Source organism: Equus przewalskii, chromosome 21, assembly GCF_037783145.1.
Source record: "Equus przewalskii isolate Varuska chromosome 21, EquPr2, whole genome shotgun sequence".
In the NCBI taxonomy this organism is placed as follows: Eukaryota; Metazoa; Chordata; class Mammalia; order Perissodactyla; family Equidae; genus Equus; species Equus przewalskii.
The window spans coordinates 19,205,714-19,231,648 of record NC_091851.1 but is presented as its reverse complement, the minus strand read 5'-3'; the positions used below and the strand labels follow the sequence as shown (position 1 = coordinate 19,231,648).

General features: G+C 41.7%; 1 protein-coding gene across 5 annotated transcripts in view; it reads left to right on the top strand.

Annotated features, from left to right (window-relative positions):
- ATRN (attractin) overlaps nt 1-25,935 on the top strand; it is a 178,334-nt gene that overhangs the window by 132,282 nt on the left and 20,117 nt on the right. For 2 of the 5 annotated variants that reach the window (XM_070587929.1, XM_070587933.1), the window contains exon 25: nt 17,091-17,152. In XM_070587929.1, coding sequence (XP_070444030.1) covers nt 17,091-17,152 — 62 coding nt within the window. Of the gene's footprint in view, nt 1-17,090; nt 17,153-19,232; nt 19,506-24,904; nt 25,258-25,935 lie in introns of those variants that run through there. The other 3 variants (XM_070587930.1, XM_070587932.1, XM_070587931.1) reach the window with 3 other exon arrangements.

Here is a 25,935-nt window from a genome sequence, read left to right as displayed (position 1 = left end):
TCGAAAATAAACGATGGTGTGCTCACCATTTAGTTTGCCAAGCTTTCCTTGAAAAAGCAGGTAAGTTCCATTGAAAATGTGTCTTTATGCTCTTTGGTATAACTAACTGCAGTATTTGGAAACAGTGTCATTAGACCTGTGGCATCGTGTGTTCTCAGTGTCTTCACATGACAGCCTGATCCACATGAGTTCTCTCTGCACTTGGGACCGTATCTTGATGTACGCTGTGTGGAGGGCTGAGCTTGCGTCTTCCTGGGCAAATACTCATGTTCTCGACAAAGGGGGCTATCTGTTTCTTTATTGCTCTATTTTCCTCAGAACATTTGCTTTTCTAGATGTTGTTAGCTCTTAAACACACCCATGCACACTTAGATACTGTACAAATTTGCTAACAACGTTGAGACTTATTTAAGGAAGATATTAGGGAAATGTCTTAAGTGGTACAGTATAGACCATTCAGTTAAATTTCGGTATGGCTTTCACTGCAGGCAAAGATTTGTCTTTTTTGTCTCTGATTCTCATTTTTTAAAGCAAAATAACTGAGGAAATCTAATTCTCTATTCAGAAATTCATGTAAACATTGGTGCTTTAAAAATGGTAATGTTAAACTCAAGTTCCTTCTCTCCGAGCTGATCCCAGAATTCTTTTCCATAATTAGGAACAGATCAAAACCTATAACTGCTAACTGAGGGAGTTTGAAACTAACTATAAAAAATCTTTATAGATGCAGTTTAAAATAAAAAAAGACCACCCCGACTGGAAAGACCCGAGGTGGGTGTGTTGGGGCCAGTTGTGCCTGTTTTCTGGTCATTTGCTCTTGTGGGTGAGTGCCCCTCCCTCTGCCGCTGCTTTTTGAAAGCGATCCTAAGTGTTCTCTCCAGTATGCAGGGCCTCCACTGGCCTCGCCATGCCTGTAGTTTGGGAAGGTAGGTATTAAGATAGAGAGTGGACAGGCAGACGTGGTGGTGAGGCAGAAAGGTGGGTGGTGAAGCTGGGCTTCTGGCTGGGTACTGGCTCTGCAACAGAGGCGGTTTTTGTAATGTGGAACTAATAGTAAAGCCCTCTCCGTGCTGTGTGTTTCATCTGCTAGTTTGTGTAAGAGGCTAGTGTTCACAAGTGAAGGCAGCACAGATTTGTACTGAGAACCGGGCTTTCATTTTGGTTTAAGAGTTATGTTTATGGGTGCTAACAAGATTGCTATACTGAGCAAGGATGTATGAAACTTTTGTTGACTCAGATATACTTTTTTTAGTGACAGCTTTATTGAGATATAATTCGCATACCATACAATTCACCCATTTAAAGTGCACAATTTAGTGATTTTTAGTATATTCATAGAGTTGTGCAACCATGACCACAATCAATTTTAGAATATTTTCATCACCCCAAAAAGAAATTCCCTACCCATTAGTAGTCACTTCCCATTCCTCCCTCCCCCCAGCCCCTGGCAACTGCCAGTCTGCTTTCTGTCTCTATGGATTTGCCTATTATGGATATTTCATATAAATTGAATCACATAATATGTGGTCATTCGTGACTGGCATCACTTAGCAAAATATTTTCAAAGTTCATCCATATTTAATATGTATTCATTCCTTTTAAGATTGAATAATATTCCAGTCTATGGATATACCACATTTTGTTGATCTCTTCATCCCTTGATGTGTGTTTGAGTTGTTTTCACTCTGGCTCTTATGAATAATGTCAGGTAGACTTTTAATGTTTATATTTATTGTGTAATAATACTACTTATGTATATACATACCTCCTAGTGTTAGACATCTGTACCTTAAGAGTTTTAAGAATTATACAGCCCTGAAATACATTTAGAATTAAATTACGTAAAGTATGAGTCTTTCTTTGTTTCAAGAGGCATTTAAGGTTCTACCTTGTGGTTTTCGATATGATCCTTATTTATTATTCCTTCTTGAAAGTCTCTCTTCTGCTTTTCACCTGTGGTTTGGCTGTTTCTTCTCAGCTCTTCAATGCCATTATTCCCTTGGGTTTCCTCTGCACCTTTTCTCCCTAGACAGTTTCATCCACACTATCCATGAACACCACCTATGGCTGGGTTGGATAAATCTCCATCTATAGCAGACCTCTTTCCTGTCATCTCTATAGCCAAGACCCAGTAGGCTTCCTTTAAAATCCCCTCACTCAGCAGAATTTCTGGCCCAGAGCAGCAGCCATGAATGGACAGCAGGAGCTATATCAGACGCTGGGTGGTGGGGTGTGCCCTCGTGCTTCTGGGAGCCCTGGGAGAAGAGACAAGTGTCCTGTGTCACCTGAGTCTGAGTGAAGAGAGGCAATACCAGAGCTGAGTCTTAAGGAACATGAGGTCAAGGATTGGGGGTATTTAGAGTGGGGAAAGGTCATGTCCAATCACCTTGAAGAACTACTGGGAGTTTAGCAGAGCTGAAGTGACAGTGCTTGTGAGCAAGATGCTGGAGAGCTAGACAGAGGCTGTCACTAAGAGACTGGAAGTTTCAGCTGAGAGATTTGAACTGTAGCCTGAAAACTACTGGAAGTCATTGAAATGTTTTAAGCCAAGAAGTGACCTAAGATCAGTGTTTTTGAAAGACTCCTCTGTCAGCCCTTGGGAGAATGGATTAGAAGGAGCCAGGCGTGAGTTAGGAAGTTCAGGTAGACTTTGTATTCAGAAACCCAGAAGAGGGGTCCATCTGATAACACTTAGGCATATCCCATAGCAACTTCCTTTCCTCATCTGTGCCTCCACAGCTGTGGACTTGTCTGGTTTTTCACTATACAAGGATTACCTTAAGGACAAGGACTCTGTTTTATATTTCTGTGTCCTCAGTGTTATAGCATAGTCTTAATCAGTTGTAGACACTCTATAAACGTGCATTAGATGGATGCATAGTTGTAGGTACGAGAACTTTAGAGTTGGTGTCATAATTTAGTTCTTTTTTGTAACTTTTCTAAAGGCACTGACAGCTTTTTCTGATATTATCAGAGTGATTGCTGACCAGTGTTGAAGAGCCAGCTGGATTTGGAGACCAAGAATTTGTTGTTGCAGTCTACACAGTGTGGTGTTAGAGGATTGAATTGTTCTAGGGTGAAATTTTGTCAAAAGGGTTGAGAACAGCAGAAAAGGAAGGGGTGAGGATGCACGCATCCCTAATTTTTACAAAGAGGGTAGTTAAGAGATACTGTCTATATTGAAATACTTAAGAATGAAATGATAGGAAGCCTGGGATTTGCTTCAAAATAATATGATCATGGGGAAAGTGGGTAGAATATGAATGAAACAAGATTGGCCATGAGCTGGTAATTATTAAAGCTGATGATAAGCACACTGTGTTCATTATACTATTTTCTCTACTTTTTTAAAAAGTTTTAAATTTTCCATGATAAAAAAAAAATGAGAAAGATAATACAAGTGATAGAGCAAGAAATAAAAGTCCAAGTATATTATTTAAACTCCTAAAAGTAGCTACAGGAATATGTCTCAGCTGGACCTGCAGCCTAGGCCAGCTGGGACATAGCACATCTAGGCCAGCTGGGATGTCTATCAGAACTGACCTTCTGTCTTACTTCGCAGGAAGCACACTGCATTGTACTCAGGTTTTACCAGCTATTGGTGACTATTGGGCAGTCTCTAGAACAGTCAGTGGTCAGGGGCAAAAACCTGTCTCTCAGCCCAGCATACCCTACACTGGTGAAAATGGCAAAAGGAGCTTCCTGAGAGCTACTGACTTCACCCCCAGGCAGGGGTGCATCAGGAGGCCTGAGGGCTCCTCCCAGTAGGCTGTGAGGCCTGGGAAGTTACCTTCCAGTGGGCTGTGGCTGTACTGTCTCCTGAAGCTGTTTGTGGGTAACTCGCACATCCTCTCCCTGTATCCAAGGGTGTTATATCCATATCCTGTCATTGTTGACATCTTTCCATCACCATCACCCTCAGGATAATGACACAGAAACTAACAAAGGCACTAAAAACAGTGATATAGCTATATTGGAAGTAGAGGAGGGGATGATGGCCTAAATCACCTTCCATTATAGTAGGAAGTCAGTAAGTGATACCTAAAGTGGCTAATCAAGAAATGACAAGTTTTAAAAAAGCGTTAGTGATAAAAAGGTAACCCCCAGAAGAACTGAAAAGAAATATTTAAAGGTGGGGGCCTCTGGAGAGAAGCCTTAAGAGAGGAGAGAAAGCAGAAACTGTTGGTTTGCATGATTAGCCCCTTGGTACTTGCTGATATTTCAACCAAGTATATGTAGTTCTTAATGATTTTTAAATTGTTAATGAACATGGGAAAATGGAATAGGAATTCTGGAGAGTGGTGGAAAGGAGTGGCTGGAAGGAAATTTGGGGAAGAAAGCACAGAGCAGTATTGAGGTGGGCGGTTGGGAGTGGACAGATGGTGAGTGTTAGCTTGCACGTCAGGAATGAGTGGCTCGAGGGTATTAACTGGCCTTGAGGCTCTGACCAGAGCTTGGGTGTACATTTTCTGTGCCAGCACAAACCAGCATTATGTGGGTGGTGTGTGAGGCCAGGTGATGGGCACTGGGATCCAGTCCAGGGCCTGTGGTCTCAACGTAGAATTCCATATAGAACTTTGGTTTTCCTTTTTGTTTTTTTTCAAGAAAAGGTATTTCGTGTCACAGCAAAACTTGAGGTGGCAGCACTGGACTCAGGTTAGAATATGCTCAGCCACTGGTCACAGAATCTTCCAGCCTGGGCACAGCTGAGGCCTGAGTGGAAATCTGTTTGTAGACAGTTCCTATGGGAGGAATCAGTCCTCTCCTGGCTTCCAGTCTTGCAGTGTCCAGAACTATGTGGCAGGATTGGCATGGTGAAGTCAGGAGTCCAGATGGCAGCCATGGCCACTTAGGCCCTCTCTGGTGGCCTGATGTGAGATCTTTAGTGTCTGCAGAGCCTGGCCTCTCGGAGGGAGTCTTGTTGGAGCGGGACCCTGGTCTGGACAAGCTCCCAAACTAGGTGGAGCTGAGCCCTGGATGGAGCTGCTGGCCTCAGGGTGCCATGGGGGCAGCCCACAGAGATTCTACCAGGTACACAGAGATGCTGGGTTTTCTCAGAGCCTGACAGGTGCTGCCTCGAAGCTAGAAAGCTTCACCTCACTGCGTGCCCAACTTGTCTTTCCTATCCTCTTCATGTCTTGCATGCTCGTAACAATGAAGATGGTGCTTGGTGGAGAAGATAAAGGCAACTTAGAGGTCTTTCCTTCTCTCTTTTCAAACCTTCCATATTAAACAGTGGATTTTTTTCTATTCTTTCAATATTCATTTATCCATTCATTCAAGTTTTTGAGTATCTACTTTGTGGATTGTGCACAGTAGATACAAATTATGTATGTTAAAAAAAGAATTTGGGAGTTGGATCCAAGATGGCGCCGTGAGTAGTCCTCTTTGTCTCTCCCCCTTCGAGTCTACAATTATTTGGACACTTATCGCTTAACAAAGGATATCCAGACAGCATCTCAGGACGTCTGAGAGACCCACGTGACTATACATCGGAAGGCGGACGGACTTTCCTCCGGGAGGATGTGGAAATAGGTGAAAACTCTCCGACCCCGACTGAACAGCCTAGTATCCACAAGCGGCTTTCTTCCAACGGACGCCCCCAGAAGATCAACACACATCTAGGGCAGGAGCGAGCACACAACAGAGGAGTGACGGTGGAAACAGGTGACCAGAACCCTATCTAAACCCCCCGCAATTACTCCTAAACGCAGAGGGAAACTCTAGAATTACACACCTGAGCCCGCGGGGAGAGTCTCTCCCCACCATTGGCGGGGAGATCCCACCTAGTGTTCATGGCGCCTGGAGGGTCCCAGAGAGAATCGCTGAGGGTGCGGAGGTTCCCCAGCTGCCACTGCCTGCACGGTGGGGCTAGGGATTGCCGGAGATCTCGGAGCGGACTGGGGCTGGGTGAAGCTCCAGAGGCCGACTCCGCGCCCTGGAGGGGAAGCTCCAGAGTTCCGCCCGGGCAGCAGACAAAACTCTCTGTCTGCCATTAGCGGAGGGGCCACGCCTAGCATTCACAACTCCAGGAAAGGGGAAAGTCCCGGAGAGAATCCCAGAGGGCGGGGTGACCCCCAGCTGCTGTTGCCCGCCCCGTGGGGCTAGGGATTGCCGGAGATCTCGGAGAGGACTGGGGCTGGGTGAAGCTCCAGAGTTCTGCCAGGGCCGCAGACACAACTCGCTGTCTGCCATTAGCGGAGGGGCTATGCCCAGCATCCACAACTCTGGGAAAGTCCCAGAGAGAATCCCAGAGGGCGAGGTGACCTCCAGCTGCCATTGCCTGCCCCGTGGGGGCTAGGGATTGCCGGAGATCTCGGAGAGGACTGGGGCTGGGTGAAGCTCCAGAGGCCGGCTCCATGCCCTGGAGGGGAAGCTCCAGAGTTCCGCCCGGGCAGCAGACAAAACTCTCTGTCTGCCATTAGCGGAGGGGCCACGCCCAGCATTCACAGCTCCGGGAGAGAATCCCAGAGGGCGAGGTGACCTCCTGCTGCCGTTGCCCGCCCCGTGGGGCTAAGGATTGCTGGAGATCTCGGAGCGGACTGGGGCTGGGTGAAGATCCAGAGGCCGGCTCTGCAGCCCGGAGGGGAAGCTCCAGAGTTCCGCCCGGGCAGCAGACAAAACTCTCTGCCTGCCATTAGCGGAGGGGCCACACCCAGCATTCACAACACCAGGAGGGTCCCAGAGAGGAGAATATCAGGCAGGGCAGCAGCTGACCAGCTACCACTGAAATCAGGATCTCCGGCTATCCCCCAAGACAGGGCAAAGGGCTCCCCGAGTTCTTGGGGAACAGGACTGGGGCTGGGTGGAGTTCCAGCGACCCAGCTCCGTAGCCTAGGGGGAAACCCTACAGGCTCACAGCAGCCTCAGGGAAAGCCTCTGCACAGCACTCGTAGAAAGCACCCATCCGGCAGCCACAAGGCTGGAAGACCCTGGGACAAAAGTAGCATAGCTAGGTGAACTAACCACAGACTGTAGAAGATGCCAATAGCTCTCCTGCGACCCATAGTGGACAAGTGATATTTTGTGGGTGCCAACAGTGATGGAGCGACAAATATAAGTGATCCTACCCCTGGCCACTGGAAAAGCCCATAACACCGTTGCAGACCCCAAGGAGGGAGCACGTCTAGGCGGGCTGCAACAGTAGGCACCAGCAGCCTGAAGCCCCCCCTGTGACGGCCCCCACGGCAGAGGAGGGAATCCAAAGGACCACTGTGACTACGAGGAGGGGCCCAGGCCCAGTTAGCAACCGTGGATAGGGTTCCTGGTTTGTGCAGTATAAACAGCTGCTCCCCCACCGCAGCAGCAGAAACAAGTGAAAGGAGCAACTAAACTCTATCTCTATGCGGAGGCACAAATCAACAACATCAAGCAATATGAAAAAATACATTAAATCTCCAGAACAGAAGGAAAATAACAAATACACAGAAAACAATCCCAAAGAAAATGAGATATATAACCTAAATGATGATGACTTCAAAACAGCCATCATTAAAATACTCAATGAGTTAAGAGAGAATTCTGACCGACAACTCAACGAGTTCAGGAGCTACGTCACAAAAGAGTTTGATACGATAAAGAAGAACCAAACAGAAATATTGGAAATGAAGAACACAATAGAGGAGATTAAGAAAAATCTAGATGCACTGAACAGTAGGGCCGATAATATGGAGGAAAGAATTAGCAATTTGGAAGATGGCAATATAGAATTGCTGCAGGCAGAGGAGGAGAGGGAAGTAAGACTAAAAAGAAATGAAGAAACTCTCCGAGAATTATCAGACACAATTAGGAGATGCAACGTAAGGATTATAGGTATACCAGAGGGAGAAGAGAAGGAGAAAGGGGCAGAAAGCCTATCCAAAGAACTAATGGCTGAGAACTTCCCAAATCTGGTGAGAGAGATGGATCTTCAGGTGACAGAAGCCAATAGATCTCCAAACTTTATCAATGCAAGAAGACCAACTCCACGGCATATAGTAGTGAAGCTAGCAAAAGTCAACGACAAGGAGAAAATACTAAGGACAGCCAGGCAAAAGAAACTAACCTACAAAGGAACCCCCATCAGGCTATCAGCAGATTTCTCAGCAGAAACTTTACAGGCTAGAAGAGAGTGGAATGATATATTCAAAAATCTGAAGGAAAAAAATCTACAGCCGAGAATTCTCTACCCAGCGAAAATATCTTTCAAATACGATGGAGAAATAAAAACTTTCCCAGATAAACAAAAATTAAGGGAGTTCATTGCCACAAAACCTCCTCTACAGGAAATCCTCAGGAAAACCCTCATTCCTGAAAAATCCAAAAAAGGAAAGGGGCTACAAAACCAAGAGCAGAGGAGATAAGTAGAAGGACAACAACAGAGAGTAGCAGCTCTTCATCAGAACAGATTAAACCATGGGACGAGAAACAAAGGAAATTGAAGAAAACCAGAAAACAAGACACAAGATGGTAGTGGTAGGCCCCCACATCTCAATAATCACTCTAAATGTAAATGGATTGAACTCCCCAATCAAAAGACACAGAGTGGCAGGATGGATCAAAGAACAAGACCCAACAATATGCTGCCTCCAGGAAACACACCTCAGCCCCAAAGACAAACACAGACTCAGAGTGAAGGGATGGAGAACAATACTCCAAGCTAATAATGAACAAAAGAAAGCAGGTGTCGCTATACTAATATCAGACAAGGTAGATTTCAAAGCAAAACAGATAAAGAAAGATAAAGAGGGACAGTATATAATGATAAAAGGGACTCTCCACCAAGAAGACATAACACTTATAAATATATATGCACCCAACACAGGGGCACCAAAATTTGTAAAGCAACTCTTAATAGAACTAAAAGAAGACATCAACAACAATACAATAATAGTAGGGGACCTCAACACACCATTAACACCAATGGACAGAACATCCAGACAGAAAATCAACAAGGAAATAATAGAATTAAATGAAAAATTAGACCAGATGGACTTAATAGATGTATATAGAACACTTCATCCAAAAACAGCAGGTTACACATTCTTCTCAAGTGCACATGGAACATTCTCAAGGATTGACCATATTTTGGGAACCAAAGCAAACATCAATAAATACAAGAGAGTTGAAATAATATCAAGCATCTTTTCTGATCATAATGCTATGAAACTAGAAATCAACTACAAGAAAAAAGCAGAGAAAGGTGCAAAAATGTGGAGACTAAACAACACGCTTCTCAACAAACAATGGATCATTGAAGAAATTAAAGAAGAAATCAAATATTATCTGGAGACAAATGAAAATGAGAACACGACATACCAAATCATTTGGGATGCAGCAAAAGCAGTCCTAAGAGGGAAATTCATCGCAATACAGGCTCACCTCACTAAACAAGAAAAAGCTCACATAAGCAACCTCAAACGACACCTAACAGAACTAGAAAAAGAAGAACAAACAAAGCCCAGAGTCAGTAGAAGAAGGGAAATAATAAAAATAAGAGCAGAAATAAACGATATTGAAACAAAAAAGACAATAGAAAGGATCAATGAAACAAAGAGTTGGTTCTTCGAAAGAATTAACAAAATTGACAAACCCCTAGCCAGACTCATCAAGAAAAGAAGAGAGAAATCGCAAATTAATAAAATTAGGAATGAGAGAGGAGAAATCACAACAGATACCAATGAAATACAAGAGATCATAAGAGAATACTATGAAAAACTATATGCCAACAAATTGAACAACCTGGAAGAAATGGACAAATTCCTAGACTCCTACAATCTCCCCAAACTGAATCAGGAAGAAATGGAGAATCTGAATAGGCCAATCACAAGTAAGGAAATAGAAATGGTAATCAAAAACCTCCCCAAAAATAAGAGTCCAGGACCGGACGGCTTCTCTGGAGAATTCTACCAAACATTCAAAGAAGACTTAATACCTATTCTCAAACTGTTCCAGAAAATTGAGAAAGATGGAGTACTCCCTAACACATTCTATGAAGCCATCATCACTCTGATCCCCAAACCTGACAAGGACAACACAAAGAAAGAAATCTACAGGCCGATATCACTGATGAACATAGATGCAAAAATCCTCAACAAAATTTTGGCAAACCGAATACAGCAATACATCAAAAAGATTATACACCATGATCAAGTGGGATTTATACCAGGGACACAGGGATGGTTCAACATCCGCAAGTCAATCAACGTGATACACTACATCAACAAAATGAAAAACAAAAACCACATGATCATCTCAATAGATGCAGAGAAAGCATTCGACAAGATCCAACACCCATTTATGATAAAAACCCTCAATAAAATGGGTATAGAAGGAAAGTACCTCAACATAATAAAGGCCATATATGACAGACCCACAGCCAACATCATACTCAATGGACAAATACTGAAAGCCATCCCTCTGAGGACAGGAACAAGACAAGGGTGCCCACTTTCACCACTCCTATTCAACATAGTACTGGAGGTGCTGGCCAGAGCAATTCAGCAGGAAAAAGAAATAAAAGGAATCCAAATAGGTAATGAAGAAGTAAAACTCTTGCTGTTTGCAGATGACATGATCTTATATATAGAAAACCCCAAAGAATCCATAGAAAAACTATTAGAGATAATCAACAACTACAGCAAAGTAGCAGGGTATAAAATTAACGTGCATAAGTCAGTAGCATTTCTATACACTAACAATGAACTAACAGAAAAAGAACTCAAGAACTCAATCCCATTCACAATCGCAACGAAAAGAATAAAATACCTTGGGATAAACTTAACCAAGGAAGTGAAGGATCTATACAATGAAAACTACAAGACTTTCTTGAAAGAAATTGACGATGACATAAAGAGATGGAAAGACATTCCATGCACATGGATTGGAAGAATAAACATAGTTAAAATGTCCATACTACCTAAAGCAATCTACAGATTCAATGCTATCCCAATCAGAATCCCAAGAACATTCTTCACAGAAATTGAACAAAGAATCCTAAAATTCATATGGGGCAACAATAGACAGCGAATTGCTAAAGCAATCCTGAGCAAGAAAAACAAAGCCGGCAGAATCACAATCCCCGATTTCAAAACATACTACAAAGCTACAGTGATCAAAACAGCTTGGTACTGGTACAAAAACAGGTCCACAGTTCAATGGAACAGAATTGAAAGCCCAGAGATAAAATCACACATCTATGGACAGCTAATCTTCGACAAAGGAGCAGAGGGCCTACAATGGAGAAAAGAAAGTCTCTTCAACAAATGGTGCTGGGAAAACTGGACAGCCACATGCAAAAGACTGAAAATTGACCATTCTTTTTCACCACACACCAAAATAAACTCAAAATGGATCAAAGACCTAAAGATTAGGCCTGAGACAATAAGTCTTTTGGAAGAGAATATAGGCAGTCCACTCTTTGACATCAGTTTCAAAAGAATCTTTTCGGACACTATAACTCCTCAGTTGAGCGAAACAATAGAAAGAATAAACAAATGGGACTTCATCAGACTAAAGAGCTTCTTCAAGGCAAGGGAAAACAGGATTGAAACAAAAAAGCAGCTGACTAATTGGGAAAAAATATTTACAAGCCACTTATCTGACAAAGGGTTAATCTCCATAATATACAAAGAACTCACACTGCTTAACAACAAAAAAACAAACAACCCGATCAAAAAATGGGCAGAGGACATGAACAGACATTTCTCAAAAGAAGATATGAATATGGCCAATAGACACATGAAAAGATGTTCATCATCGCTAATCATCAGGGAAATGCAAATCAAAACTACACTAAGATATCACCTTACACCTGTTAGATTGGCAAAAACATCCAAAACCAAGAACGACAAATGTTGGAGAGGTTGTGGAGAAAAAGGAACCCTCATACACTGTTGGTGGGAATGCAAACTGGTACAGCCACTATGGAAAACAGTATGGAGATTTCTCAAAAAGTTAAAAATAGAAATACCCTATGACCCAGCCATCCCATTACCGGGTATCTATCCTAAGAACCTGAAATCAGAAATCTCAAGAGTCCGTTGCACCCCTGTGTTCATCGCAGCATTATTTACAATAGCCAAGACGTGGAACCAACCTACATGCCCAGAAACTGATGATTGGATAAAGAAGATGTGGTATATATACACAATGGAATACTACTCAGCCATAAAAAAAGACAAAATTGGCCCACTCACAGCAACGTGGATGGACCTCGAGGGTATTATGTTAAGCGAAATAAGCCAGTCAGAGAAAGACGAACTCTATATGACTCCACTCATAGGTGGAAATTAGTATATTGATAAGGAGATCTGATCGGTGGTTACCAGGGAAAAGGGGGGGTGGGGAGAGGGTACAAAGGGGGAAGTGGTGTACCCACAACATGACTAACAAAAATGTACAACTGAAATCTCACAAGGTTATAATCTAACATTAATAAAAAAAATAATAAAAAAAAAAGAATTTGTTCCATGGTAGTTGAGTATAAGGAATGTCTTACTTTTCTTATTTTTAGAGTATTCTTGGGCTCAGCCTCTACCCACCATAGGTGATCAGAAATTTGTTCTCAGCCTCTGTTTTCACAGAGCCCCATCCCGTCCTCTCAAGGACATAAAGAAACCTCCAGGCTTAACTGAGTCCAGAGATCTGGTGGAAGGTCCTCTGATCTTCATTCATTGACTGCTGATCCTGGTACCCTGGCCCATGGCCATGAGGTTTGTTTGAAGGCAGCTGTCCTCGCTCCCATGTGATAGGCTTGGGCACAGAATAAACACGGAGGCTCCAGAACCTCCCCAGCCCTACCATGCAATCACTCCATATTCCCTGGCACTTTCAAAGCTCTAAAACATCCTCTCCATTCCTTCCATTTCCTGGTCTCAAGGTTTGGGCCATGCCTCTCTCTTTGTTTCAAAGCACTACCGTCTCTTCCTGTACCCTCACCCGCATCCCCACCCCTGGGGAAGATCAAAGTTAATTTCTTTTGGGGCCGAACCTTCCAAGTAAAAATTACAAATTTTTTTCAGTGTAGTTCCTGAAATGCAAAAGAAATTGTTCATGGGAAGGAGCAAGGGAGGAGATTTGTTTTTTTTATAATTCCTTATTTCATAGTCTCCTGAAGTGTGTCCTCTGGACACCAACATCAGAATCATCTGGGGAGCTTAAAGCTGCAGGAGTAGGAATAGGGCCCAGGATTCAGGATTTGTCACAAGCTCTCCAAGGTTTGAGAACATGGTCTACTTCTTGGAATACAAAGGTATATCTGCTCTTGTGTGGGAGTGAGGGAATTAGCTTTTTATTCTTTCTCCTGCAACAACAATTAAAGTCAGAAATAGATATTTTTATAGACAGAAAATACAGGAATCTTCTTTTCCAAGATATTCTATGTACGTAGCCATAGTGTAAGGTAGAATATGATAATCTCATGCTCTGAAAGGAAAGTCGATCAGTATTGAGAGAGTGTGGAGAAGAGAGAGCCAATTCCCATTGGAGGAGGGGGCTCCTGAATCGGGAAGGGAGCATTTGTGCTGGGCCACAAGGGGCAGGGAGGACCCGCACTGCAAATGGGCAGGGAAGGCACTCTGTTGACAGAAGGATCCCATACTGTAGTGGCACAGCAACCTGAAAACGCTTGTTTGACTGAAGCACAAAATTAGCGCTTAAGAAGTGTAGGTCTACAATATCCTACCCCAAATCCTGGGGCTGACTAGGTTTCTGAGTTTCATTTTTCATTATTTAACACGCCCAGAAAGCCCCCTGGGCAAGCACACCTTAAGCAAACATATTTTGGGAAGTTGAGTTTCCAGCAGGTTGTGGAAATGTGAGGGGACATACATTCTAGATTTCCTGGAGTGTGGAGAGTGATACCTACTGTTTGGAAAGGGAGAGGAATGACATTGTGTTTTATTTATAAATTGTAACTAGATTTTCTTCTTTGTATTAAATAGATTTTATTATAGGAAGTCCTCATGATCTTCAGTATCAAGAAAAGCCCACAAACACATTTCAACATTTTCATAATAAATCATGAAAGGAAAGGTCTGATTGGGATAGTATTTTGAAAAATGAAACTCAAAAGAATGAAAAATGTTTATTTTAATTTTATAGTTAACAAAGTTAAATTATGGTTGCAACCATGAGCCAATTCTTAGAAGAAAGAAAACTCAGTTAGATCCTACTGAGTTTTAGGGAGGAAGTGGGGTCATTAGTTTTCCAATTATCATATTCATTTATTCAGCAAATATTTATTAAGCACCTCTTACATGCCAATCACTGCTTTAGGCACTAGAGATAGTAGTCAGCGGCGGAGTCCCTCACGGATCTTATTTTCTAGTGGAAGAAAAAGACCGTAAATAAATGTACATGTGAAGGCTATGAAGAAAAGTCATGCAAGATAAGAAGATAGAGGCATGGCTTCAGTTGTGCATATGGTGCTCAGAGATAAGATAGCACAAATGAGTCCTTCACTTCAGATTTTACTTTACAGCGTGATTTAAAAATAGTCAAGGACCTCATCAGCTTTCTCAAGATCCTCTCTTAATCCTATTCAGAGTATTTTGAAGGACTTATGTCTTTATCCTTCGTCCCTCTCCAGTTTATAATTTGGGCAAGTCTTTGTCAGTGATTTTGTGTGATCAGTTATCCAACATCACTTTCACTAAAATCTTGTGTCTTGCAAGATTGATTTTGCAGTTGGTTTGCATTGTCTGACAGTCTGTAAGCAGGTCAGCCCAATTCCTGCTTGTTATCCTAGTGTAATTTTTAATAGCACTCGCCTTCACTCTCAGAAGTTCTCAGTTTGGACAATAAGTTCATCACTCTATCAATCAAAGATTAATCAACCAAGATTGACACAGTGGGTGTGGTGTTAAGCAGGGCTAGATGTTTCTAAGGCCAATCCATTCATAAACATTTTTATGTTAAGACTTTTGCTTTGCTGTGAAACCTTGTAACTGTGGAGACTTAGATGATAAACATTCAAGAAAAGAGAACCCCTTTTAGAGTAATGTGAGTCTTGGATACCAGCAACGCTGGCAGCCAGTTTATATAGATTCTTTATGATTTTAAATTGGGCATGAATGTGGTATGGCCCTTCTTCAGCAAGACATCAGGCTAATTGTTGGGATCTTAGAGCTGGGGGAGCTGCCCTGAAGAGTGTTACATGGCACAGGGCACCTGGACACTGGATAGGTTTTTAGAAGGTGCCATTAGCATCCAAACTTTTTGGTACCCCACAACAAGTAAAAGCATTTCATGGATTTCTTTAAGTTGAAACACTGAGGACATACTAATGTTTTAAAAGATTAAAATCTCAACAGAATTGGGTGGACTCGAATCTATTTTCTTCTCCTTTATGTGTTGTAACCTGGAATCTTCATTCTTCAAGATTGAATAACCTTGTTGATATAATTGTTCTTCTCCAGTCTTATTAAAAAGCTTTTTTTTTTTTAATTTTTTTTTTTTGAGGACGATTAGCCCTAAGCTGGCATCTGCTACCAACCCTCCTCTTTTTGCTGAGGAAGACTGGCCCTGAGCTAACATCTGTGCCCATCTTCCTCTACTTTATATGTGGGACGCCTACCACAAGCATGGCTTGCCAAGCGGTGCCATGTCTGCACCTGGGATCCGAACCGGTGAACCCTGGGCCGCCAAAGCAGAACGTGTGCACTTAACTGCTGCGCCACCAGGCTGGCCCCATTATTAAAAAGCTTTTATGTGAGGGCTGTGGCCATATTCTGCAGCTTTCCTTCTCTCAGGGAACCTTCTTATTTAAGACTGGTTACTGTAATAAATGAATGAAAAGCAAAGAAGTGGGTTTCTCCTTATCTATGAGTTAAATCTATGTATCTTCATATTTCTGATTATAAATGGTGGCTACCGGGAGGACACAGAAACTTCAGTTTAGGTGGTATTGGAACTTTATTTATGGAATGTCAAAAAGAAAATAAAACCATCAAAAAGGCAAAACAGTGGAAACCTCTTCTGCCTCTGTGAGCCTAGCTGTAAGAAGAACCCAAAGCATTGACTTGTTACTGTGCTGGGGCTTGGGGTTAGCACTTTTCTTGCATTACTATAGGGTAGGGGTTGACAAAGTCGGGGAGTTGGGTGGGATTAGAGAAACAAGATGCTGATCGTTTATCTCTGTGATTCTTGTTATACTTACTGTCTGTACTTGAACAATTATGATTTTATTCAATAACTATTTCATTTGTAGTACCATTATCTCTCAAGGGAGGGCTGTGTTCCCTTAAAAAAGCAGAGAGCACACCATGTACCATGGCTGGTACTACGTGTATCATAGGTAATAGTAAGGACACAGTTATCAAACTTAGTAATAAATATTGAGGTGCACATTTTTTCATATTCTAATATCTCTGAAATTATGATGCACCTTACAGTCAATGATTTTAAAAGTTTAAAATCATTAGTTTAATTGGCAGTGCTTTTTCTTAGTAGTACACAAAACATTGCCTCTCTTAGTCATTGGTGTCTTGGATTTATCAACTACATTAGGGATTTTTTATATTCTGGGTGTAAAGACTGTTAACTGCATAATAAAGTCATTTAAGTTCCCATTGGTGTTATATTGATTGTCAGATGATATTCAATGTAGTAAAACTTGAGATTCGGTTAAAAAAAAAAAGACACTATCTTGAAGTGCATACATATTAAGCACATAAGTGTCAAAGATATGAAGGGCACAAGGTGAGGCTACCCACCTCAGGGAAGATCCAGGAGTTGGAATTTGGAACAGACCAGGAGAGCATTTGCTCTTGATGAAGGCACAAGGGGGCAAGCTGCCCTGCTTGTCATTGGGGTTTTCATGTGGGAGTCCAAGAAGTCTTCACGGTTAGACTGGAACACAGATCTGATGTCAAGAGCAGAGGGGTGCTGTGGGAGTTTGTGTCAAAGCCTCAGATAGTACTTTTAGGTTGGCAGTTAAGCAAGAAAAGAAACTACAGGGATGAGGCACTTTTCCTCAATTGACAGAAATTTCATTAAATTCTTCTTGAAAATTTAAAGTATGCCTTTAAACTTAACTCTTGAACCAAGAAGGCTGAGTTAATGGTGCTGTTTTGTAACCTACTAATCACACTACCTGTTCTCTGTCACAGATTGCCTTCTCCCAGCACAGCAATTTTATGGACCTGGTACAGTTCTTCGTGACTTTTTTCAGGTAATTTCACTTATACAAACTATATCTGTTGTTTTGATTCAGGCGCTTAATTCCGTTAATTATCAGCTAATGAAAGATAAATGAATAATCCTGTGTGTTTGCACAACAGATCAAACTAACTTTATATATGTTCCTGAAAAGTTACATGTCAGTTACAAAAGTGTAAATTCAGTCTAATCTGATAAATTGAAAACATTTGGTTTATATGTTCTGGCCTTTTGAGACAGCTTTTCATGTACCCTATACTAAAATGTAGATAATTTGGCTCTTCATGTGGGGAGAATTTGGGGTTGAAGCAACACTTACTTATATGTGCCACATGTATGATTCCTCTTGTTCAAGAGATGATTCACGTGATTAACCAGAGTTTTAAAGCTTAAAGTGACTTGTTAGGCCCTTCGAAGTCTTATTTTTATATATATTTTTTTCAGTTTGATTTTGTTTTTATGAAAATACTATATACACATAATTGAAAAAGACAAGTGCTACAGTGCTTGTAAGACAAAGCGACAGCATCCTGCCCCACACCTTCCCACCCCTCACTTCGCTACACTTTAAATTGTTTCAGCTGGTTTTTACTACTCCATGCTTGCACTATTTCTTGACTTTTTAGTCCCGGTATCTTTTGATGTCCTACTCTAGAAGATGAGGATTTATTGTCTTATGTTACCTCACCCAACAACTCCCACCACGCCATAAGTACACAAAATCCCCTTCCTTCCACTCATGTAATTTCTGGATGATAACTTCTCCACTGAGAAATAACTGTTGTATCCCTCCACTCTTGGAGGGAGATAAGAGAATCTAATAAAGACATTCATTATTTCTAAGAAAGAAAAAAATCAATTATATTTTTATATTTCACCAACAAAAATGAAATTTACATATGTTTGCATTACTTTGTTTAAGAAAATTGTTCAAAATTACAGCATATCTAGATCAAGAAAGAATGACTGAGAAAAAAATGGAGAGGGTGTGGAGACAGTCCACTAGCCCTCCTGGATAGTGAGCATTTTGTTGAGCTATAGTGATCAGTGTGGCACTGGCACAAAACCAGATTGACCAGTGAGACATATTACATAACCAAGGAAACAGATAAGGTTCAAACTTGTTTTAAGTGATGAATAATCAAGTAGGAATAAAAACTATATAGTAACAAACAAAAAGCTAAAAGATTGGTATGGATTTGATGGCTGCTAGTCACATGTAGCTTGTGAGCACTTGAAATGTAGCTAGTATGACTGAGAAACTCAATGTTTCATTTAATTTAATTTTTTTTCCGAGGAAGATTAGCCCTGAGCTAGCATCCACCACCAATCCTCTTTTTAGCTGAGGAAGACTGGCCCCGAGCTAACATCTGTGCCCATCTTCCTCTGTTTGATATGTGGGACACCTGCCACAGCATGGCTTGATAAGCGATGTGTAGGTCCACATCCAGGACCTGAACCGGCAAACCCCGGGCTACCAAAGTGGAGGGTGTGAACTTGACTGCTGCGCCACTGGGTTGGCCCCCATTTTATTTAATGTTAACTAATTTAAATGTAATTTAAAAACTGATAATATGATTAAATTATCAGAAAACTTTTAAGTACATTTAGAACAACCTGGATATGTGAATCTACTTTTTCAAATGTGAATTTTATGAAATCTAAATACACATCAAATATTTTCTGATAAAAATTTATGTTCAAATTGAGGTATGCTTATAAATATAAAATACACACTCGGGGTCGGTCCCGTGGTGAGTGGTTAAGTTCGCACTCTACTTTGGCAGCCTAGGGTTTCACTGATGTGGACGTGGCACCACTCATCAGGCCACACTGAGGTGGTGTCCCACATGCCACAGCTAGGAGGACCCACAACTAAAATATACAACTATGTACTGGAGGGACATGGGGAGAAAAAGCAGATTTAATTAATTAATTAATTAATTACACACTGGATTTTGAAGACTTATTAGAAAATAAGAATGGAACATATCTCAATAATTTTTTATTTTATTCATTTATTTATTTTTTTTGAGGAAGGTTAGCCAGCCCTGAGCTAACTGCTGCCAATCCTCCTCTTTTTGCTAAGGAAGACTGGCCCTGAGCTAGCATCCATGCCCATCTTCCTCTACTTTATATGTGGGATGCCTACCACAGCATGGCTTGCCAAGTGGTGCCATGTCCACACCCGGGATCCGGACCGGTGAACCCTGGGCCGCCAAAGCGGAACGTGCACACTTAACCACTGCGCCACCAGGCTTGCCCCCTCAATAATTTTTATATTGGTCACATGTTCAAATGATGTTTTGGCTATCTTGGGTTAAATAAAGCTATATTACTAATTAATATAATAATATATAAATTAATTTCACCTGTTTCTTTTTACTTTTTAATGTGGCAACCACAACATTTAAAATTACATATGTGGCTCGCATTACAATTCTCTTGGACAGCAATGGTACAGATAATGCAAAAGGAAAAAATTTATAGGGACAGTCTAAAAAGATGTGATGAAATAATGCTAAACTATATAAATATTTTAAAGCAAAATGTTAAGTCTTCATTCAGGCTTTTTAAAGTAGAAAATCAACATGAAGACAAGAATTCTTATAAAATACCAAAAGTAATTTATGTTCGTAAGAAAACTTCAGACAACATAAAGATAAAGTAAAAGTTCAAACTTCCCCTAATCCTATTATGTAGAAATTTACCACTGTTAATATTTTGGTGTATATGTTTCCAAAATCTTTTCCCTGTGTATATACACTATATGTAAATTGTGGTTTTTCCAATTCTTTGGTTTGTAAAATGGGCTACCTCTTTATGTGTTGTTATGTAACTTGCTTTTTCACTCAGTGTTCTGTGGTTAACTTTTCCCGTGTGGAGATTCACCTCATTTTTCTAAACAGCTTTTCCCATAGTATGAGTACTATATTTTATTTAACCATTCCTCTTTTGATTGACTCTTAGATTGTCCTCAATTTTTGTTGCATATGTCTTTGCATTTTTCTATGAATATCTCTCTGGGAAAATTTTTTGTCCTATAGTTGCTATATCAAAATGTGAAAACACTGCCAAGTGGCCCCTCAGAACAGTTGCATGAATTTATACTCCTACAGCAGGAATGTAATTTCTCTTATTATTTCTGCCATTTTTCTTACTATTACTATTTCTCAGCAACACTAGAAATTGTCATTATTTTTCAGTTTGTCATTCTGGGAGGTATCGCTGGTATCTTGTGTGAATTTGGATTTAATTATGAGTGGTATTTACTGATCTCTTAGAGTTCTTGTTTTGAATTACCTGTTCATATCCTTTGCTCATATTTATATTGGGATATTTGCCTTTTTCTTACTGAAATTTAGGACCTCATTGTATTTTGTGACCATTAACATGTTATGTGTTCAGTTGTTTGTCTTTTAACCCCGTTTACGGTATTTTTTACCAAGCAGATGTGTCAGTCTTTTCCTGTATTTTCTTCATGAGTATTTTATCTACTGTTGTTTTTTCATGTTTAGGTCTTCCTTTATCCATCTGGAATCTACTTGGATATAGCTTTATTATTTTTCCAAATGGATAGACCTTAGAAACTGTGAATCTGAATCAGTGAATCAAGGCAGGATGTTAATTACTTCACCTCCAAGGCCACACCTCCGCTAGGCCAGGAATTCACTCTCTTTTATTTCCTTTTTCACAGTATACCCAGCTTAGCTTATTGGAGCCGAGTGGGCACCACAGGACCTCTGTCCCAGCAATACGGAATGCTGGAAATTTATGAAATCTCCCCCTGTTCACAAGGAAATCTCTTCTTTCCACAGAAACGTAGATTCCAAACGGAAACTGCCCACTCTCGTGTTACCACAGAATAATTAAAATCCCAGTATCTCTTTTCACCCCTCCCAACAATTTTTTATTCTGCTTGGTGCCAGGCAGCCAGGACTCACCGCCATGAGCCATCTTCCATGGTTCCTCCAGAGTGGGACCAAAGAATAATACTATATTCTTGCAAATTCAGTATTTCATGAATCTTTTCCCAGTGACTTCCACTAAATTTTGAGTCCCTCCAAGATAGTTGTCATTTCCTTCCTTTTTGGCCATGTGAGCAGCTGGGCCTGGAGGGGTGGTGCACTTACCTAGTTCTCTTCTGCATTTGCCTCAAAGGTATTAAACCCTATCCCACTGACCTGTCATATTACTCCTTCAAAACCCAGCCTAATTGCCTACTCTATGCCTACTCTATGAAGTCTTCTCCAGACATATTCACCCTGGAGTCCACCCCTTCTTGGACTCTGCCCTACTCATGTTTTTATTATAGCACTTAATCACCCTTTAATGCAGTTATTTAACAGTCTGGAGTTTAAGGGCAGCTCATACATAGACGAACCTACAGTTTGACATGCAAAGATGAACAAGGCCAATTAGAGGCCTTGTCTACAAATTTTAAATTGGGTTCTGAGAGCCTGAAACAGTTATCTCATGACACTCAGCCCTGGCTATACCTTAGAACTACCTGGGAAGCTTAAAAAAAAGAAACAGCTGTCTGGGCCCCCTACCCCCAGAGACGCTGATTTAATTGTCTGGCATGGGTACTGATCATTGTGATATTTTAAAGGTTCTCCAGTGATTCTTAGGTTCAGCTAGCAATGAGAAACCCTGAGTTAGCTGAAAGTTGTGTGAATTCAGAGACCGGGACAGTATTACGTCCCTCTCCATGCAAGGTAAAGCATAGGAGGTGAGATCGGAAAGAAAATTATATAGCTACTGATGGCATGTGAACGTGGCCTCAGCTCCTGGCAGCTTCATGATCCCAGTTCCTACAAGAGCTGGCTTCCTTAGGGCTCTGAGAGCGCCTTGTAATTACTGCCCTGCAACCATCCAGTGACCTCCTAGTTAGTGATTATCTGGGGTTTAAATTCTAGATTGTAATTATTTTACATTATATAGAAACAATTTTTATAAGTCTTACTGGTTTTTTTCTAGTATCATTTTATGTGTCCCATGTCTCCCCTTTGTTGGATGATGTTGTTATGCAGAACTATATCCTAGAGTAATTCTCTCAGAAAAGATCTGAGAATTTGATATGTGTCTGGGACTGTCACTCTGAAGCCTAGAGTCTTGAGTTTCGCAACATTATCTGTTATCTATTTGTTTCCTCTCCTTTAATTCTGTTTGCTTGAATTCTGGAATTCTCTCTTAGGTGAATGAGGGAGATTTTGGATCTGTCCTCCATATTTCTTAACTGAACTCTCATTTTCTTCTCATTTTCCTTTTGCACTGCCTTCTGGGGCAGCTCCTCAGCAGTATTTTCTAGCTCATTAATTTAATCCAAAATTGGGTCCATTCTCTTGTTGAGCCCATCTGATGAGGTTTTTTTAATTTTAACTTTTGCATTTCTAATAGATTTTTTCTTATAGCCTGTGTTAGTTTTATGAATGCAGTTTCCTTTCATATTCCTTTGTGAGATTAATAATATTTTATTTTATTTTGAAGTCTTATTTTGTGCTGTCAATAACTGTCACCTCAGATGTTTGGGGGGGTTTTTGTTGGTGTGAGGTTTGGTACCTCTCTTTCACAGTGTTGGTTTTCCTCAAAATGTCTGATTTTGAGTTGTGTTGAAGATTCCACATTTGCCTGTATGTGGCTGCCATTTGTGTCTGTCAGAACCTCCAGTGAGTGTGGAGTACGGGCCGAATGTGCTGCTGTGTGGGGTGTACTGTTAGTCTGTCTTCTGAAGGAGAGAGCCCCCATCCTTCCTAGCCTCTCCAGCCCCAGGACCAGAACTCACTGCTTTAGCTGCTGTCTTCCATCGCTCGGAGTAGGGGAAGAAGCCATTTGGTGCGGCTACTCTGAATACAGCTCCCCCCAACACTCTGGCAGTTCCCCAGAGCCCCCTCCCTCCTTGTATCTGTTGACTCTAGGCTTGGAGCACCTTTTATTTTATTTAAATTTTTAGAGACTTTATTTGTTTAAAGCAGTTTTAGGTTTACAACAAAATTGAAAGGAAAGTACAGAGACTTCCCGTATATCCCCTGCCTCTACACATGCATAGCCTTCCCAGCTATCAACATCACTCACCAGAATTGCGCATTTTTCACTAGTACCTGCAGGTACTAAGGATGAACCTACATTGACACCATAATCATCCAGAGTCCACAGTTTACCTTAGGGTTCACTCTAGGTGTTGTGTATTCTATGGGCTTGAACAAATGTATAAGGACATATATCTATCATTATAATATCATACAGAGTGTATTTTCACTACCCTAAAAATCTTCTGCACTGGAGCTCCTTTTTTGCTTTTCAGCCCTCTCTAATCTGGCTTCCATCCCCACACCCCATCTAAATTTTTTTTGTTGTTGAGGGCAGCTAGCACAGCTCTATTGCCAAATCCAAAAAATACTTTTCAGTTTTCATCTTTTTGACTTCTTGACAGTATCAACCAACGGACCACGCTGCCAGTGAGACTCTTCTTGCCTTCTGTGACCCCTGCCGCCCTGAGGCCACTCCTTCTTGGTCTCCCTTGCTGAATGACCTTTTCTGTTCAACCTCTCACTGTTGATATTCTTCCAGAGCTTGACCCTGGCCATCTTCTCAGTCTGCCATCCCCTCAGTATAATATGCCCTTTCTCCCCAGCCTTCCCCACATCGCTGATTAGCAACATCGTGCTGCCAGTTCCAAGTCACTTCTCTCCCTTTCACACCCAGTAGGCACTCCCTCACTGCGTCCCAGCAGTTAGAGCTATCGAACATGAGGTGGAGATCTGCTCCACCTGAACTCCCCATCCCAGCCCTAACCATCACAGTCTTGCCAGGATGATTTCACTTGACTTTGGCCCTCTACAACCCACAAAAAGTCCAGAGGAGACCTTTAAAATCATGAATTGGTTTGTGTCTATCCACTTATCCATATTCAGTGGCTTCGTGTTGTATCAAATGAAGACCAAGTTCTGCGTGGACTGGCCTCTGGCTCACCTCTCTATATTCATCTTATGCTGCTCTCCTCTGCATTTCCACTACATGAACCTCCTTCAGTTTCTTCAGAAGCACCAAGCTCTCTCCCACCTCACAGCATTTGCACATGCTTTTCCTTCTTTCTGGAACACTCTTCTCCCTCACTTCACCTGTATACTTTTACCCATTGGTTGGTTTTTCCAAACAACAACCAATTCTCTGACACCAACTGGGTGTCCTACAATTCAGTTCAGTTCTGATACTAACCACCTGGAGTAAGCACAGACCCCAGAGGTTAAGGGCTCAGTCAGACTAGACTGCCCCCACTGCAGATGTCAACCACAAATGAGTCCCCAGGCTGCTCACACTTCTGCCTGGCCAACTAAAAGATTTGACAGTTTGCTAGAATGACTCACAAAACTCAAGAAGGCATATCCTTAAAATTACAGTTTTATTATAAAGAGTACAACCCAGGAACAGCCAAATGGAAGACATGTATGGGGTAAGACATGGGTGTAGGGGGAGAGCACAGAGCTTCCATGCCGTTTCTGGGCAGGGCACCCTCCCACACATCAGTGTGTTCACCAACCGACAAGCTCCCCAAAACCTCATTGTTCCATGTTTTTTGAAGGTTTCATTACATAGGTATGATTGATGAAATTGCTGGCCATTGGTGATTGAACTCCATGTCCAGCCCCTCTCTCCTCCCTTCAGGTTGGGAGTGATGGGGGGCTAAACGGTCTAACCTCCTAAGCACATGGTTGGTTTTTCGGGAGACAGGAAAATGTTGCTATGATGCTGAAAGCTCTGCCACCGGTGTTTCAAATAGCAGCAGGGTCACCCATGATGGACAAGTTTCAGCAGAGCTTCCAGACTAAGACAGGAAGAAGACTAGGAAGAAGGACCCGGCCACCCACTTTCAAAAATTTTGGCCATGAAAACCCTGGGAATACCAGTGGAGCACTGTCTGATATAGTGCTGAAAGGTGAGAGGACAGAGCAAAAAGACCGGCCAGGGCTCCTTCTGCTGTCCACAGGGTCGCAAGAAGTTGGAATTGACTTGACAGCACTCAAAGCAACACTATTCTATGTAAAAATAAACCAAAATTTGTTTATCCACCTCTTGATGGACATTTGGTTTGTTTCTTTTTGACTGTTACAAATAAAGCTCTTATGAATGTTTGTATAAAAAAGGCGGGGAGACACTCCTATCAGTTAGGAAATTTCAAGGGTTTTAGGAGCTCTGTGCCGGGAACTCGGGACAAAGACCAAATATATATTTTTTTATTATGCCTTCAAATCTTGGCACAGGATTTCTTCTCCCAAGATTCTATCCAGGCACATCCAAATGAAGCTGTCTCCCTTGATCTTTCCCATGGAACCGTGTTATTTTTCATCAGGGTACTTACCACAGTTTTTTACTTGCTTACTATCTTTGTCCACAGTTAGACTGTGGGCTTCGAGAGAGCAGGGACACTGTCTCTTGTTCTCCCCTGTATATACACACATCGGCAGCATCCAGCACGTAGCCATGCTCAAATAATATATTTACTCAATTACTTTGATTGGAAAGTAAACTAGACCTTCAGGAGAAGTGCAGTCATAACCATAGGCACCAGCGTCTCTGAGGGAAAAAAGCTAGTGGTGCTGTTTGATGTCTCACTCTTAAGGGGATGCAAAGGCCATATGCTAACACAGTAGCTCCAATTAGCGGGTGTGTTATATTCTTGGAACATGTGTATGGAATGAGATGACCCTGCTGCCAAGTACCAACCTAGTGAGGATTAGTCACTGCTGCCGATTGGTGGAAGACTGAACAACATCATCAGAATTGGTTGGGGAACAT